The sequence below is a fragment of the Bufo bufo genome, chromosome 3 (genome assembly GCF_905171765.1).
Source record: "Bufo bufo chromosome 3, aBufBuf1.1, whole genome shotgun sequence".
In the NCBI taxonomy this organism is placed as follows: Eukaryota; Metazoa; Chordata; class Amphibia; order Anura; family Bufonidae; genus Bufo; species Bufo bufo.
In genome coordinates, this window is record NC_053391.1 from 34,158,695 (window position 1) to 34,175,705 (window position 17,011).

A 17,011-nucleotide genomic window follows, 5' to 3' on the forward strand; every position below is an offset into this window, starting at 1 on the left:
GGTCACCTATCTTTTCCTTGCAGATATACACATGATGGAGCAGTGCAATGCAACAAGGTCTTCCTGATGGTTTCTACTTTTATACTGATGCTGCAATCTGCGGGCCGTCGGAACATGTGAAACATTTTTATGCTTCTGGGTATTAGAGCACCCTGATGATGGACTGCTAAAAAGGCGTTGTGTGAACAGACTCAGCGCCATCTAGTGGTCAACGGATATATTTTTCCTAATCCTGTTGTTTTTGGCCCTTATTGTTAATTTGTACACTTTGAAAAATTTGGATGGTGCACTGACTTTATTGATTTGTTAAAAAATTTGTAAGTAAATTGTGTTATGGAAAGGTAAGATTTAGAGAATAGCGAATCACTGAAAATTAAATTCGGGTTTGATTTGACCAAATTTCTAGATCCAGTTGTATACCTTCATTGGAGGCAGACCATGTAACTGATATGGAGCCTGGAGGGAGGAGAGGGCTGGGCCTCAACTTGCTATGGGGCCTTTTGCGATCTGTGTAATCCCCTGGGTAGACTAATTAGGGTCTGAATCGATTCTACCTGAATTGAAAGTGCTCTACTTAGCCTGAATATTGGGGTATGACACTCTGAGGTCTCCTAAGCAGGGTCTGACGGGCCCACCAGAAGATCCTTTTCTGAGCCCAGCCCACACAAAAATCCATTTGGCTGCCTTTGAAGCCAATCACTTACCTCTAGGGTCTATTTCTATCATTCAAAACCTATTAGACTTTATGGACGATGAAGGGATTGGACCCCAACAATAATTTCCTCTGGTGGACCCAAGGAACCCCAGTCTGACGCTGCTCCTAGGACTCATATTTTTTCTCTTCTGTCTCTTTATTTTTCATTTTTTCTCTCTCTCTCTCTCTCTCTCTGTTTCCAAAATTCACTCAACTCATCACAATTTGAGTGAAATTCGATGAGTTTAGAATCAATCCACCCCACTCTAGTAAGATTTGGTTGTGGGCAAATCCCAGTAAATCCCTGAATATCGTGATGTGGTTTTCTCAAAGTTTTCCTACTGGTTGTATGGCTGCTTCCCTTAAGGAAACATTGCACCCACCTTGCAGTCATGGCAATCCTGCAGATTTTTCCAGTTTGCATGTGACCTGTGTAGCCCTAACCTAATAGGAACATAAATGCAGCAAACAGATGGTTGAAAACTAGCAAAAATATATTTTCTGTTTCAGTTTTCAGTTGTTTAAGGGATATCTTAATTTTTGCAACCTTTTCAAAAATTTTAGTTTAAAAACTCTCCTGCCATTTTGTGTATACGTCACATATATAGACCTTCATACCGTGTTTCCCCGAAAATAAGACGTCCCCCGAAAATAAGACCTACCTCTAGTTTTGCCTATCGCTGTAATATAAGGCATCCCCCCGAAAATAAGGCCTCCCCGATAATAAAGCATCCCCCGAAAATAAGGCCTCCCCGATTATAAAGCATCGGCCGAACATACCGTAATGCCTCCCCGATTATAAAGCATCGGCCGGACATAATGCCTCCCCGATTATAAAGCAAGCCACCCCAGAATGTAAGGAGCTCACTGATTGGCCGCAGCCGCCGCCAGGACAAGCTGCCGCCTTCTTCTGCTCGCTCTGCCCTGATGGAGTCTCACAACTTGGCTGGCACAGACACACAGCGGACGGGGTGACAGGTGGGGGGGGGGGGGGAATATCTGATGGAAGGTGGGGGATGTCTGGTGAAGATGGGGGGAGACTAAAAACGGTAATTAAAATGACACAGGGTGATCAGAGGGGGGAATCAAAATGACACAGGAGGATCAGAAGGGGGTACTAAAATGCTATAGTAATCCCCCCCCCCTCTGATTCTCCTGTACCATTTTGATTCCCCCTTCTGATCCCCCTGTGTCATTTTAAGTGACCCCCCTCCCCACCCTGATACCCCTGTGTCATTTTGATTCCCTTCTCTGATCACCCTGTGCCATTTTAAGTGATCCCCCTCCCCACCCTGATTTCCTTTTTTTTGTTCAACAATAAATGTGTACCGTATTTTTTTTCATGGAAAAATAAGACATCCCCTGAAAATAAGACCTAGCGCATCTTTTGGAGCAAAAATTTATATAAGACACTGTCTTATTTTCGGGGAAACAGGGTAGATGTAAACTACAAATTTTATAATTCCACTCTTATGTTACTCTCTTTCGTCTGCCTCTACGTGCTGTAGCTTAAAGGGGTTGTCCGGGATTCCCATAAAAAAATAAAAATAAAATACCCAGAATGAGAGTCTTAACTGTAATGCTGTAAAAATATTACCTCCTATGGGTCCCTGTGACAGCTTTCAGCCATTTTTTTACATGCCTGTGTAGGCATTTCTTGTTTACACTGCTCTCTGGTATGCAATGTGTAGCTGCTCCCTCACACACCTCAGCTAACCCCTCTCCACATCAATCTGTAACCTCCTTTCTGTCTCTGCAGAAGGGGACAGAGAAGCTTACAACTGGCTCAGGTACACAGTGCCTGCAGTATTCTTATCTTCTCAAGTTCTATTCTCCCCCCGCCCTCCTCATATCAGCTTTGTCTGAAGTTCAGCACTGTCCTCTCTCCCCCTTCTACATACGAGCCCCACATACTGTCCTCTCTGCCTCACTCTCCCCCTCTCAGACCTCACTTGCAGATCTATGCAGCAGTCTATCTACTCTATCCCCTACCCAGTGTCTACAGAGCTGGGGAATGGTGGTGCCGGGCTGGGCAGGGGAGAAATGCACTGACAATACACAGAGGTGAGGACTGATGTGGAGGGGCATGGCTAGAGGCTGTGCAAGCAGAAGGCTATGAGGAGAGGGGTGGGAGTGTGCACAGCAGCAGCACAGGACTACAGGGCTGTGCTACACAGGAGGGAGAGAGAACACAGGGCTATAGACGTGATGTCAGCAAGAAAAACAACGAGGTCACATGACTGCTTCATAAAAAAGAAGCTAAAGGGAGCAGAAAATATAATAAAACTATATTAGAGATTTGCTGCTGTAGCCAAGGCAAGTTTAAGTGGGCATAAAAGTCTAATCCCGGAAAACCCCTTTAAGAGGAGGTAACACGTGAGTACAAAATCAGAATACACACTCTCTGTATACAGTATATACCTAGTATATACCCTTTGTCGGGAAACCAATTAGCAGTTATATAATTAAAATAGGCTCTAAAATGTTTTAGCTATAGTTTTTATCTGTATGCGTAGGTGTATGGATGAAAATTTAATTGTTAGCCTGGAATTTAATAAGCTTTACTTGCTATACTGTGCCTGACCACATGGTGCGCTGTTACAGGGAAATACAAGCTCAGCAAGGCAGAGAACAAAACCCTCTCACCGATGCCTGGGCATCTCATTAGTGTTACAGCTCCACCTAGTGGTAGAAAAAAACGTAGTATAATTAAAAGCTTATAGACTGTACAAGTGGACCCACAGGGAGTAAAAATGAACTGGGGTCCAAGATGTGGAGAGGACAGATCTGAAAGTGCAGAGATCTCTCTGGTAAAAGCAGTGTTGGAATCGTCTCTCTTTTTAGGGCACCTTCTCAAAATGCTTTTATTCTCTACCTATCGATACTCAAATAAACTCTGTGTTCGTAATGTGTTCATTATCCCAATTTTTGCAACCAGCTCTCCAATGTACCTAAAACTGAATGGAATAAAACATTTAAGAAGTCTTCCAAGTCAACTTTGTGGGAAACCTGCTAGCGTTTAGTGTATACAGTTGTGATGCCGATCCATGTATCTGAATTACAAAACCTATGTGTAGTCTGATCCTGCATCTATTAAGTACTCCACTCTCTCTGTCCTACAGACTGTAGAAGAGCCAAAAGACGGAGGACATGACTGCACAGGGTGATTTGTTGTCTGTAACCATGGAGACACATAGGACTGTATAGGAGCTCTATACACAAGTGTAGATTTTTCATAAATGATATTTGCTTCATGTTTTGTTATTTTTAGATTTGTTGGAGCAATAAAAAACAGGATAGATATGCCATGTCTATGGGAATTTAAAGTATTGATCACTGTTTATAGGGGCTAATAATGTATAATAACTTGAGGTCAGAAAACAAGGTATGTGCCGGACACAGGCCAGAGAATCTGGGCGTTGAGGTGAGAGGGGCATGAAAAAAAAACATTCCATCATGTTAAGGAGACTAAACTGGCTGCTGTGGCCTCTGCTGCTTGTGGCAGTGTAGATGGCGGAAGGAGGGGCCTCCCTTTCAGACATGCTTTCGGCAGGCATCTGCTTGCTGAAAGTTGTGTACCCAGTGTTTCCTGCTTATAAAGTAATTAGACGTCTCTTTTAGCAAGAGGAAAACATTTCCCCATTTTGCTTTGATAGCAAGGGTCTATTCAGTAATTTTCAGACAGGATGATACACCTGTCAGTGTTTAAGCTAGTGAGCAATACAGCTCGCAATTCTGGCCAGCGTGCCTAAGGAGCCAGTTCTTTCCAGTTCCGCCCCCTGAGACAATTGGGTGTCATTGTCATTATCATCCTATTCCACCTCCATCAACTGCTCCTCCAGTGGCAGCTCCTCATCCTCCTTCTCCTCCTCCATAGGACTTTTTCCATGTGGGTCCAAACAGCTACAGGCCGAGCAGCAAGACGTATTAGCTGTTCTTCTTCTAAGATAAATATGAGAGGAATGAGATTATTCATGTCGCAGTTGTCGCTACTGGCAAATTTCATGCCCTCTTCGAAGGGCTTCATACACAGCAATATACAGTTGTAGCCAAAATTTTTGAGAATGCTGCTAAACTGCTTTTAGATCTTTGTTTCAGTTGTTTCTGTGATGTAGTGAAATATAATTACACGCACTTCATACGTTTCAAAGGCTTTTATCGACAATTACATGACATTTATGCAAAGAGTCAGTATTTGCAGTGTTGGCCCTTCTTTTTCAGGACCTCTGCAATTCGACTGGGCATGCTCTCAATCAACTTCTGGGCCAATCCCTGACTTATAGCAACCCATTCTTTCATAATCACTTCTTGGAGTTTGTCAGAATTAGTGGGTTTTTGTTTGTCCACCCGCCTCTTGAGGATTGACCACAAGTTCTCAATGGGATTAAGATCTGGGGAGTTTCCAGACCATGGACCCAAAATGTCAACGTTTTGGTCCCCGAGCCACTTAGTTATCACTTTTGCCTTATGGCACGGTGCTCCATCGTGCTGGAAAATGCATTGTTCTTCACCAAACTGTTGTTGGATTGTTGGAAGAAGTTGCTGTTGGAGGGTGTTTTGGTACCATTCTTTATTCATGGCTGTGTTTTTGGGCAAAATTGTGAGTGAGCCCACTCCCTTGGATGAGAAGCAACCCCACACATGAATGGTCTCAGGATGCTTTACTGTTGGCATGACACAGGACTGATGGTAGCGCTCACCTTTTCTTCTCTGGACAAGCCTTTTTCCAGATGCCCCAAACAATCGGAAAGAGGCTTCATCAGAGAATATGACTTTGCCCCAGTCCTCAGCAGTCCATTCACCAAACTTTCTGCAGAAGATCAATCTGTCCCTGATGTTTTTTTTGGAGAGAAGTGGCTTCTTTGCTGCCCTTCTTGACACCAGGCCATCTTCCAAATGTCTTCGTCTCACTGTGCGTGCAGATGCGCTCACACCTGCCTGCTGCCATTCCTGAGCAAGCTCTGTACTTGTGGCACTCCGATCCCGCAGCTGAATCCTCTTTAGGAGACAATCCTGGCCCTTGCTGGACTTTCTTGGATGCCTTCAAGCCTTCTTAACAAGAATTGAACCTCTTTCCTTGAAGTTCTTGATGATCCTATAAATTGTTGATTGAGGTGCAATCTTAGTAGCCACAATATCCTTGCCTGTGAAGCCATTTTTATGCAACGCAATGATGGCTGCACGCGTTTCTTTGCAAGTCACCATGGTTAACAATGGAAGAACAATGATTTCAAGCATCACCCTCCTTTTAACATGTCAAGTCTGCCATTTTAACCCAATCAGCCTGACATAATGATCTCCAGCCTTGTGCTCGTCAACATTCTCACCTGAGTTAACAAGATGATTACTAAAATGATCTCAGCAGGTCCTTTAATGACAGCAATGAAATGCAGTGGAAAGGTTTTTTTGGGATTAAGTTAATTTTCATGGCAAAGAAGGACTATGCAATTCATCTGATCACTCTTCATAACATTCTGGAGTATATGCAAATTGCTATTATAAAAACTTAAGCAGCAACTTTTCCAATTTCCAATATTTATGTAATTCTCAAAACTTTTGGCCACGACTGTACATACACAGCATAGAATTACATTCTGCAAATACCCTCAAACACACAGGGCCCCATTCCTGATACGGTGTGGGACACTGCAGATGCGCTTTAGCAAGTGATTGGCTGTGTGGCAACTATCATCCAGGCCAGTCAGCTCCAACACCGCATGGCAATGCTTGACTTGACACATGTGATAGGAAGGAAAAGGATTAGGAGCTACACTATGCCCTGAGGTTGTTGGTGTACAGGAGGATGTCAATGGAGGAGGAGTTGGAAGAGGTGGATAAGTGCCGTCTGTGGGAGCCAGGCCGACACAAACGTTGAGGTGTCAAAAGGACCTGGCCTTGTTGCTGGGGTGCTGCCTTGCCTCTGCTGTGAAAAACATTGACCTAGTGGGCCATGAGAGACATGTACTGGCCCTGCCCATAACAGCTGCTCCAGATGTCCTCTATGGTGTGCACCTTGCCCAACAGCGAGAATTGCAAAGAGTAGCCCACATTTTTCGCCATGTGAGATTACAAGGCAGGGATAATTTTTGGGGAGAAATAATGGCTGCTAGGTATCTTCCAGCGAGGCTGAGTACACACCTTCAGCTCCATAAAGGCAGCAGGCTATACTAGATGGTATGGCAGAGACTGCACAACTTGGCCAGGTGGGAATTAACCTTGTTCACCATCAGATTTCTGGGTGTGTAAAGTTGTTTCCTGGCCACTCATTATCGATGGCTGACAACGGAGTATAGGAAGAGGAGGGGTTTGAGCAGGAAAACAGTAAGTGATGATGAGATGAGGACGATGAGAAAGATACTGTCCTGCTTGTGGATGAGGCCTGGGTGCTGCAAAGGAAACCGGGAGAAGAAAGAAACTCTTGTTAGCTGGCGGACACCTCTGTTTTCCCTCTGGATCAGTGATGCTGCTTCATGTGGTTCAGTAGGGCTGTGGTGCCTATGTTTGTGTTTGACTGCCCATGGCTTATTTTACTCTTGCAGATCTTGCACAAGGCAATACTGTTGTCTTCCAGTAGCATGGAGAAAAGTTGGCAGACGAGAGATACTTGCGCAGAGCTAGCGGCAGCCGAGTGTCACAAGTAGAAATATCAGCACCTTAACAGTCTTTAAAATCCTTCACTCTATTGAATATTCTTGCATGAAAACTAGTGTTAAGTGAAGCAAAGCATTCGAAGCAGAATTGGATCTGAAGTTTAGTAAAATTTCAATTTCCTCGCGCTTCGTGGTAACAAATCAGGTTTTCCTAAAATGGCAGCTTCACGTGGCAGCTTCACTAACTGGAAAGTCCTGGGTTTGGTACACAGTCACACAAATTATCGAATGGTTATAGTAAAATTGCAAGCATGTTTTCTGTAACTTAAAGACAAAGATGCAATTCAATGTCCTCCCCTTCTACACCACAGTAAATACTGCTATTGACAATTTACTTTGGGAATAATGCAGTATTGGCTCCAGTAATATTTATACCTCCTGTCTTATACCTACTATCTTATTTATTTGCGTTTAAAAACACAGTTTCAGAAAAAGACATTTATCTACTCTAGAGCACATTGTAAACTTGTCATGTAGTTACTCTCCCCCACCAACACCAGTATAACGATGCAGGAAAGGCCAGTGTAAGATTTGACTACTGTGTTGTTTGCGTTTATAAACACAGTTTCAGAAAAGAACATTCTCTACTGTAAAACACAGGCTGCAAAGTTGTAATGCAATTCTTCTCCCCTACCAAAGCAACAATCTTATACTGTGTAATTTGCACTGGACAGATATAATGCGCTGGGAAAATGTGCAATTGCTCAGCAGCATAATGCTATTGGGGTACTGTGCTGCAATAATAATATATAGAAATTTGTGGTTTTGGGGGGGAACAGCTGTCTCTCTGTTCACATGAGAAAAAAGTATTTTCTTTTCTTGTAGGTTGCAATGAAGTTCTACAACCAGCTGTATTATTAAAGACTGTTCCTTAGCCCCTTGCCTCCTCAAGCTGCTTTCCCTGATCAAAGACCCTCAAATATTTCTTTCTATTCTTTCCCTACACTATGTGTTACACTAGAAGAGATGCCTGCTTTTGACTCTGTATACTGTGTAAAATCGGTTTCTGTCAGACACTGCATACACTTATCCACCCTCATTGACGGGTCAACACAGAATGACATTCTGCTGGTTCTGCACAAGTATCTCCATGCCTGCTGCCCCATTGATTGACTGATCTAGGCTGTCTGTCAGCCTGAGAGCCAATCAGTGCAAGTCTCCCCCCCCCACTTCCTCCCAGGGTCATGTGACCATCCTTCCTTTTCCCCCCTTGTGGTTTTTCCCGCCAACATGTGCATTAAAATGTCACTGTGCGCCCTGGATTTGTCTGAAGCAAACCTGAAAAGCTTCAGGTTCATTTGGTGGACAAATCGATTTTCTCATCCGTATATTTCCCCAAAGCATGTCACATGAAACTCTCTAACACTTTTCCCCTGCCCCTAAATGAGACTTACCCTACCCATTCCTCTAGGTAAGTCACAAAACCAAGGTTGGTGGCGACCTCCTTTGAGAACCAGAACAAACCTGACTGCCTATTGAAGCCACATACAGAGGAGGTGGTCATGTGCAAGAGTGACCCTCTTCACTGAAGTGTACGCCAGTTATGGAAACAGTTGAGCCATCGACTCTTTTAGACTTCAAAACAGCTGCAAAAATACAGTATGTGACCCAACTCTTCATGGCTGGATGGCCATTTGAGAAGGTGGGGGGGAGGGCCTAAGGCCCCCACCTTATGTGCCCTCCATATAATCATGTCTTCATAAAAAGCCACAAATCCAAGTGCCACTCTCATGACCACCCTGAAAACCCAACTTACTCAATGGTCTAGAGAAGAATTAGTCCACGGCTGCTAGAAATACTTGATGATGGACACCATGATGTCCAATCAAGGACAACGCCAAAATCCTTAAGAAAAATGGTTTCATTGGCCTAGCAGTAGACTAATGGGGTATCTCTATTAGTGGGGGAAACGTGTCTTGCACTTTGAAAATGGCTGGTATAGCAGACTGGGGTTGTCTCATGAAGATGACACCCATTCAATTGTCCTATTAGAGCATATGGGCTGTTTAAAGCCATAACAGCTCCTGTTCCTGACCCAACCTAGCTATACATTATATGAATAATTTGAAAGGACAACATGTCATATCACATTTCTCCTGCAGTGGCCGCTGCAGAGGAAACGTTTGACTAGCAGCAAATTCTGCTGGGCTGGTTTAAGGGAGTATCTAGGTTCCTTACCAGTTATCCCCTACCCAAAGGATAGAGGGTAACTATTAGATCAGTGGGGGGTGTGACTGCTGGGACCCTCATCGATCACGAGAATGGGGACTCTGTACCCTGTGTGGCCCCTGAAATGAATTGTGTGGCAGGATGAGCATGCTTACTGCTGCTCCATTCATCTCTATGGGACTGCCTAAAATAGCTGAGAGCTTGTACTGAGCTATCTCCAGCAGACCAATACAAATTAGTGGAGCAGCAGTGTACATTCTCGACCTGCTTCTCCTTTTCTATCGGGGATCATCTCAGGTTAAAGGGTACCCGTTCTTCTGGTGGAGGTCCTAGCAGTCGAACTCCCAATGATCTAATATTGGAATACAGACAACTTGTTGCAACCAGATTACCCCTTTACTTTTGAAAGAGGGGATGTCATGGACAAGCTACTCCTTGTATCAGATGGCTTCTCACTTTACTATTTCACGTACTCAGTCACAACCTCAACTCAGGAGGTGTAAGAATTAGACAAGACTCATGCATGGGCGGGGGGGAGTTTTTAAATTTCACAATACAGACACAAAAATATATACTGTATACTGCATCCCAGGGATAAACATATCTATAATAAGATAAAACTAAAAGGAATTAGTATAATGGCAGACTAGTTGGTTCGGGGGTCTTCTTTTATGTGATAAATATACCAATGGCAATTTGTCATAACAAGTGGGGAATCCTGGAGCCCCTCACTCATAGTTCTGCTGACCTCGAGCCCCTCACTCATCGTTCTGCTAACGTTGAGCCCCTCACTCATCGTTCTGCTGACGTTGAGCCCCTCACTCAAAGTTCTGTTCCAATAATGTTGGGGTAAGGGGCAAAATGACTAGCATGGAAATTTGGCTAATGTCCGTTGGGCTGCACGGAGGCGTTTGATCTGGTCTCTTAAACTCTGACGCTCGCTGGACAGGTCGTCCTTTTCCACAAGTAACACATTAAGGCTGTCTTTCTTCTGGAGCAGGAGCAGCATTTGGGCCTGCAGCTTGTCAGCAAACTCATTTAGCATGTAGTGCAGGACGATCAGAGGGATCTGCTTCAACAAATGAGTGGTCGTGTTCTAGGGTCAAAAGAAACACAGAAAACTGAAAGTTAATGGACAGATCTACTCATACCATACTACTAAACAGAAGTACATAGGAGAAGACGTGATGTCATCAACACAATTGAAGAATATTTATATTGTTGTACATAGAAGCAGTATTATAGTAGTTATATTCTGTACATGCACTGAACAAAAATATAAACGCAATACTTTCGGTTTTGCTCCCATTTTGCATGAGCTGAACTCAAAGATCTGAAACATCTTCTACATACACAAAAGACCCATTACTCTCAAATATTGTTAATAAATCTGTGTAAATCTGTGTTGGTGAGCGCTTCTCCTTTGCCGAGATAATCCATTCCACCTCACAGGTGTGGCATATCAAGGTGCTGATTAGACAGCATGAATATTGCACAGGTCTGCCTTAGACTGTCCACAATAAAAAGGACACTCTGAAATGTGCAGTTTGATCACACAGCACAATGCCACAGATGTCGCAACGTATGAGGGAGTGTGCAATTGGCATGCTGACGGCAGGAATGTCTACCAGAGCTGTTGCCCGTGCAATGAATGTTCATTTCTCTTCCATAAGCTGTCTCCAAAGGCGTTTCAGAGAATTTGGCAGTACATCCAGCCGGCCACACAACCGCAGACCACGTGTAACCACACCAGCCCAGGACCTCCACATCCAGCATGTTCACCTTCATGATCGTCTGAGACCAGCCACCCGAGCAGCTGCTGCCACAATCGGTTTGCATAACCAAAGAATTTCTGCACAAACTGTCAGAAACCGTCTCAGGGAAGCTCATCTGCATGCTCGTCGTCCTCATCGGGGTCTGGACCTGACAACAGTTCGTCGTCGTAACCGACTTGAGTGGGCAAATGCTCACATTCTATGGCATCTGGCACGTTGGAGAGGTCTTCTGTTCACGGATGAGACCCGGTTTTCACTGTTCAGGGCAGCGGTTTGCTGACGTCAACGTTGTATCACGATCAGCGTGACTATCACATACGTGACACAGAGGGAGGGAAAGAGGAAGGCCCTGCCCAAGTGAGAGGGAAGGTGGTGACCCCTGACTCACCTTGCGGCTGGCACCTGGCTGCCCTGACGTCCCTAGACGGGTTCCTCACCCGTACGCCGATCACGTGCCTAAAACCCTGGCTTTCCCTAAGCTGAGCCCTAGATAGTGAATAGGGCGGTGGGAACACTAGTCCGCACCACTAGCTCTAAAGGAAAACACCAAGGGGAGGACAGACAATACAGACTCAACATATAATCCCAGGTGGGTGACAACAGGAGACAACAAGAAGCCCAACAGGGATCCGGAGGGAAGCACTCTGGAACGACAACCAGGATTCACAACTCCAGTAGGTCAGTATAGAAGTCCAGGCAGGAAGCTCTATAACTGGCAACTAGAGAAGTGTGAGGGGAGAATATAAGGAGGTTGGGAGTGGCAGACAAGAAACAGCTGAGGAGGAGAAGCTACGGATCCCTGAGTGAGACAAAAAGGATAGCAAGGCAAACACAGAAAACAATCACTAAGAAACAACGTGATCTTTAGATATAGAGCGCGCAGCCACCCGCTGCGACTTCCTGACCCCGGGTATAACGGAGTCAGACGTGGCTCTTGATACCCTCGTGACACGTTGTGGATCGAGTGGCCCATGGTGGCGGTGGGGTTATGGTATGGGCAGGCGTATGTTATGGACAACGAACACAGGTGCATTTTATTGATGGCATTTTGAATGCACAGAGATACCGTGACGAAATCCTGAGGCCCATTGTTGTGCCATTCATCCATGACCATCACCTCATGTTGCGGTTGTGAGGTCGGTTGGATGTACTGCCAAATTCTCTGAAACGCCTTTGGAGACGGCTTATGGTAGAAAAATGAACATTCATTGCACGGGCAGCAGCTCTGGTAGATATTCCTGCAGTCAGCATGCCAATTGCACACTCCCTCAAACGTTGCGACATCTGTGGCATTATGCTGTTTGATCAAACTGCACATTTCAGAGTGGACTTTTATTGTGGGCAGTCTAAGGCACACCTGTGCAATATTCATGCTGTCTAATCAGCACCTTGATATGCCACACCTGTGAGGTGGGATGGATTATCTTGGCAAAGGAGAAGCGCTCATTAACACAGATTTAGACAGATTTGTGAAGAATATTTGAGAGTAATGGGTCTTTTGTGTATGTAGAAAATGTTTCAGATCTCTGAGTTCAGCTCATACAAAATGGGAGCAAAACCGAAAGGTGTGCCTTAGACTGCCCACAATAAAAGGACACTCTGAAATGTGCACAGTTTTGCCTTACTGGGGGGGGGGGGGGGGGAGGGGGGTCAAAAAACCAGTCAGCATCTGGTGTGGCCACCATTTGCCTCGCGCAGTGCAACACATCGCCGTCGCATAGAGTTGATCAGGTTATTAATTGTGGCCTGTGGAATGTTGGTCCACTCCTCTTCAATAGCTGTGCGAAGTTGCAGAATATTGGCAGGAACTGGAACACGCTGTCATATATACGCAGATCCAGAGCATCACAAACATGCTCAATGGGTGACATGTCCGGTGAGTATGCTGGCCATGCAAGAACTGGGATGTTTTCAGCTTCCAGGAATAGAGATGGCCCGAACTATCCGACGGCGAACAGTTCCCGGCGAACATAGCTTGTTCGCGTTCGCCTCTGCCGGGCGAACACATGCGATGTTCGGTCCGCCCCCTATACATCATCATTGAGCAAACTTTGACCCTGTACCTCACAGTCAGCAGACACATTCCAGCCAATCAGCAGCATACCCTCCCTCCCAGACCCTCCCACCTCCTGCACAGCATCCATTTTAGATTCATTCTGAAGCTGCAGTCTTAGTGAGAGGAGGGAGACTGTAACTGCTGCTGATTTAATTGGGAAATCGATAGCTAGGCTAGTGAATTCAGTGTCCACTCCAGTCCTGAAAGACTCATCTGATCTCTGCTGTAAGGACAGCGTCCTGACAGCACCCCAAAAAGCCCTTTTTAGGGCTGCAACATTAGTCTGCTTTTTTTTTTTCCTTTATATACATATTGCAGTTGCCTGGCCTGCCTGTGTGTGAGGAGCTGCAGGCCCACAGACTGTAGTGTGCCCACTGCCAGTGCTCACCCCTGTCATTCCGTGTGGCACAGGACTTTGCTTAAAAAAAGGCACTTAATTTTTACACTTTAATCTAAGGTTAGTTGCCTGCCAGTGTGTGTCAGGCTGACTTCCACTGACTGTAGTGTGCCCACTGCCAGTGCCCACCACTCATACCGGCTGGCACAGGACTTTGCATAAAAAAGGCATTTAATTTTTACACTTTAGTGTAATTTCAGCTGCTTGCCTGCTGCTAGTGTGTGTCAGGCCGACTTCAACTGACTGTAGTGTGCCCACTGCCAGTGCCCACCCCTGTCATCCCGTGTGGCACAGGACTTTGCTTAAAAAAAAGGCACTTCATTTTTACACTTTAATCTAAGGTTAGTTGCCTGCCAGTGTGTGTCAGGCCGACTTCAACTGACTGTAGTGTGCCCACTGCCAGTGCCCACCCCTGTCATCCCGAGTGGCACAGGACTTTGCTTAAAAAATAGGCACTTAATTTTTACACTTTAATCTAAGGTTAGTTGCCTGCCAGTGTGTGTCAGGCTGACTTCCACTGACTGTAGTGTGCCCACTGCCAGTGCCCACCACTCATACCGGCTGGCACAGGACTTTGCTTAAAAAAGGCATTTAATTTTTACACTTTAATGTAATTTCAGCTGCTTGCCTGCTGCTAGTGTGTGTCAGGCCGACTTCAACTGACTGTAGTGTGCCCACTGCCAGTGCCCACCCCTGTCATACCGAGTGGCACAGGACTTTGCTTAAAAAATAGGCACTTAATTTTTACACTTTAATCTAAGGTTAGTTGCCTGCCAGTGTGTGTCAGGCTGACTTCCACTGACTGTAGTGTGCCCACTGCCAGTGCCCACCACTCATACCGGCTGGCACAGGACTTTGCTTAAAAAAGGCATTTAATTTTTACACTTTAATGTAATTTCAGCTGCTTGCCTGCTGCTAGTGTGTGTCAGGCCGACTTCAACTGACTGTAGTGTGCCCACTGCCAGTGCCCACCCCTGTCATCCCGTGTGGCACAGGACTTTGCTTAAAAAAAAGGCACTTCATTTTTACACTTTAATCTAAGGTTAGTTGCCTGCCAGTGTGTGTCAGGCCGACTTCAACTGACTGTAGTGTGCCCACTGCCAGTGCCCACCCCTGTCATCCCGAGTGGCACAGGACTTTGCTTAAAAAATAGGCACTTAATTTTTACACTTTAATCTAAGGTTAGTTGCCTGCCAGTGTGTGTCAGGCTGACTTCCACTGACTGTAGTGTGCCCACTGCCAGTGCCCACCACTCATACCGGCTGGCACAGGACTTTGCTTAAAAAAGGCATTTAATTTTTACACTTTAATGTAATTTCAGCTGCTTGCCTGCTGCTAGTGTGTGTCAGGCCGACTTCAACTGACTGTAGTGTGCCCACTGCCAGTGCCCACCCCTGTCATACCGAGTGGCACAGGACTTTGCTTAAAAAATAGGCACTTAATTTTTACACTTTAATCTAAGGTTAGTTGCCTGCCAGTGTGTGTCAGGCTGACTTCCACTGACTGTAGTGTGCCCACTGCCAGTGCCCACCACTCATACCGGCTGGCACAGGACTTTGCTTAAAAAAGGCATTTAATTTTTACACTTTAATGTAATTTCAGCTGCTTGCCTGCTGCTAGTGTGTGTCAGGCCGACTTCAACTGACTGTAGTGTGCCCACTGCCAGTGCCCACCCCTGTCATCCCGTGTGGCACAGGACTTTGCTTAAAAAAAAGGCACTTCATTTTTACACTTTAATCTAAGGTTAGTTGCCTGCCAGTGTGTGTCAGGCCGACTTCAACTGACTGTAGTGTGCCCACTGCCAGTGCCCACCCCTGTCATCCCGAGTGGCACAGGACTTTGCTTAAAAAATAGGCACTTAATTTTTACACTTTAATCTAAGGTTAGTTGCCTGCCAGTGTGTGTCAGGCTGACTTCCACTGACTGTAGTGTGCCCACTGCCAGTGCCCACCACTCATACCGGCTGGCACAGGACTTTGCTTAAAAAAGGCATTTAATTTTTACACTTTAATGTAATTTCAGCTGCTTGCCTGCTGCTAGTGTGTGTCAGGCCGACTTCAACTGACTGTAGTGTGCCCACTGCCAGTGCCCACCCCTGTCATACCGAGTGGCACAGGACTTTGCTTAAAAAATAGGCACTTAATTTTTACACTTTAATCTAAGGTTAGTTGCCTGCCAGTGTGTGTCAGGCTGACTTCCACTGACTGTAGTGTGCCCACTGCCAGTGCCCACCACTCATACCGGCTGGCACAGGACTTTGCTTAAAAAAGGCATTTAATTTTTACACTTTAATGTAATTTCAGCTGCTTGCCTGCTGCTAGTGTGTGTCAGGCCGACTTCAACTGACTGTAGTGTGCCCACTGCCAGTGCCCACCCCTGTCATACCGAGTGGCACAGGACTTTGCTTAAAAAATAGGCACTTAATTTTTACACTTTAATCTAAGGTTAGTTGCCTGCCAGTGTGTGTCAGGCTGACTTCCACTGACTGTAGTGTGCCCACTGCCAGTGCCCACCACTCATACCGGCTGGCACAGGACTTTGCATAAAAAAGGCATTTAATTTTTACACTTTAGTGTAATTTCAGCTGCTTGCCTGCTGCTAGTGTGTGTCAGGCCGACTTCAACTGACTGTAGTGTGCCCACTGCCAGTGCCCACCCCTGTCATCCCGTGTGGCACAGGACTTTGCTTAAAAAAAAGGCACTTCATTTTTACACTTTAATCTAAGGTTAGTTGCCTGCCAGTGTGTGTCAGGCCGACTTCAACTGACTGTAGTGTGCCCACTGCCAGTGCCCACCCCTGTCATCCCGAGTGGCACAGGACTTTGCTTAAAAAATAGGCACTTAATTTTTACACTTTAATCTAAGGTTAGTTGCCTGCCAGTGTGTGTCAGGCTGACTTCCACTGACTGTAGTGTGCCCACTGCCAGTGCCCACCACTCATACCGGCTGGCACAGGACTTTGCTTAAAAAAGGCATTTAATTTTTACACTTTAATGTAATTTCAGCTGCTTGCCTGCTGCTAGTGTGTGTCAGGCCGACTTCAACTGACTGTAGTGTGCCCACTGCCAGTGCCCACCCCTGTCATACCGAGTGGCACAGGACTTTGCTTAAAAAATAGGCACTTAATTTTTACACTTTAATCTAAGGTTAGTTGCCTGCCAGTGTGTGTCAGGCTGACTTCCACTGACTGTAGTGTGCCCACTGCCAGTGCCCACCACTCATACCGGCTGGCACAGGACTTTGCTTAAAAAAGGCATTTAATTTTTACACT

At 45.5% G+C, this 17,011-nt stretch overlaps 1 protein-coding gene across 2 annotated transcripts in view; it reads right to left on the reverse strand.

The window, feature by feature from the left end:
* Nucleotides 1-10,035: 10,035 nt before the first annotated feature.
* LOC120994465 (interferon-induced GTP-binding protein Mx2-like) overlaps nt 10,036-17,011 on the reverse strand; it is a 100,740-nt gene continuing 93,764 nt past the window's right edge. For both annotated transcript variants that reach the window (XM_040423060.1, XM_040423061.1), the window contains exon 15: nt 10,036-10,609. In XM_040423060.1, the coding sequence (XP_040278994.1) occupies nt 10,379-10,609 (231 nt within the window). In that variant the 3' untranslated portion in view covers nt 10,036-10,378. The remainder of the gene's footprint in view (nt 10,610-17,011) is intronic.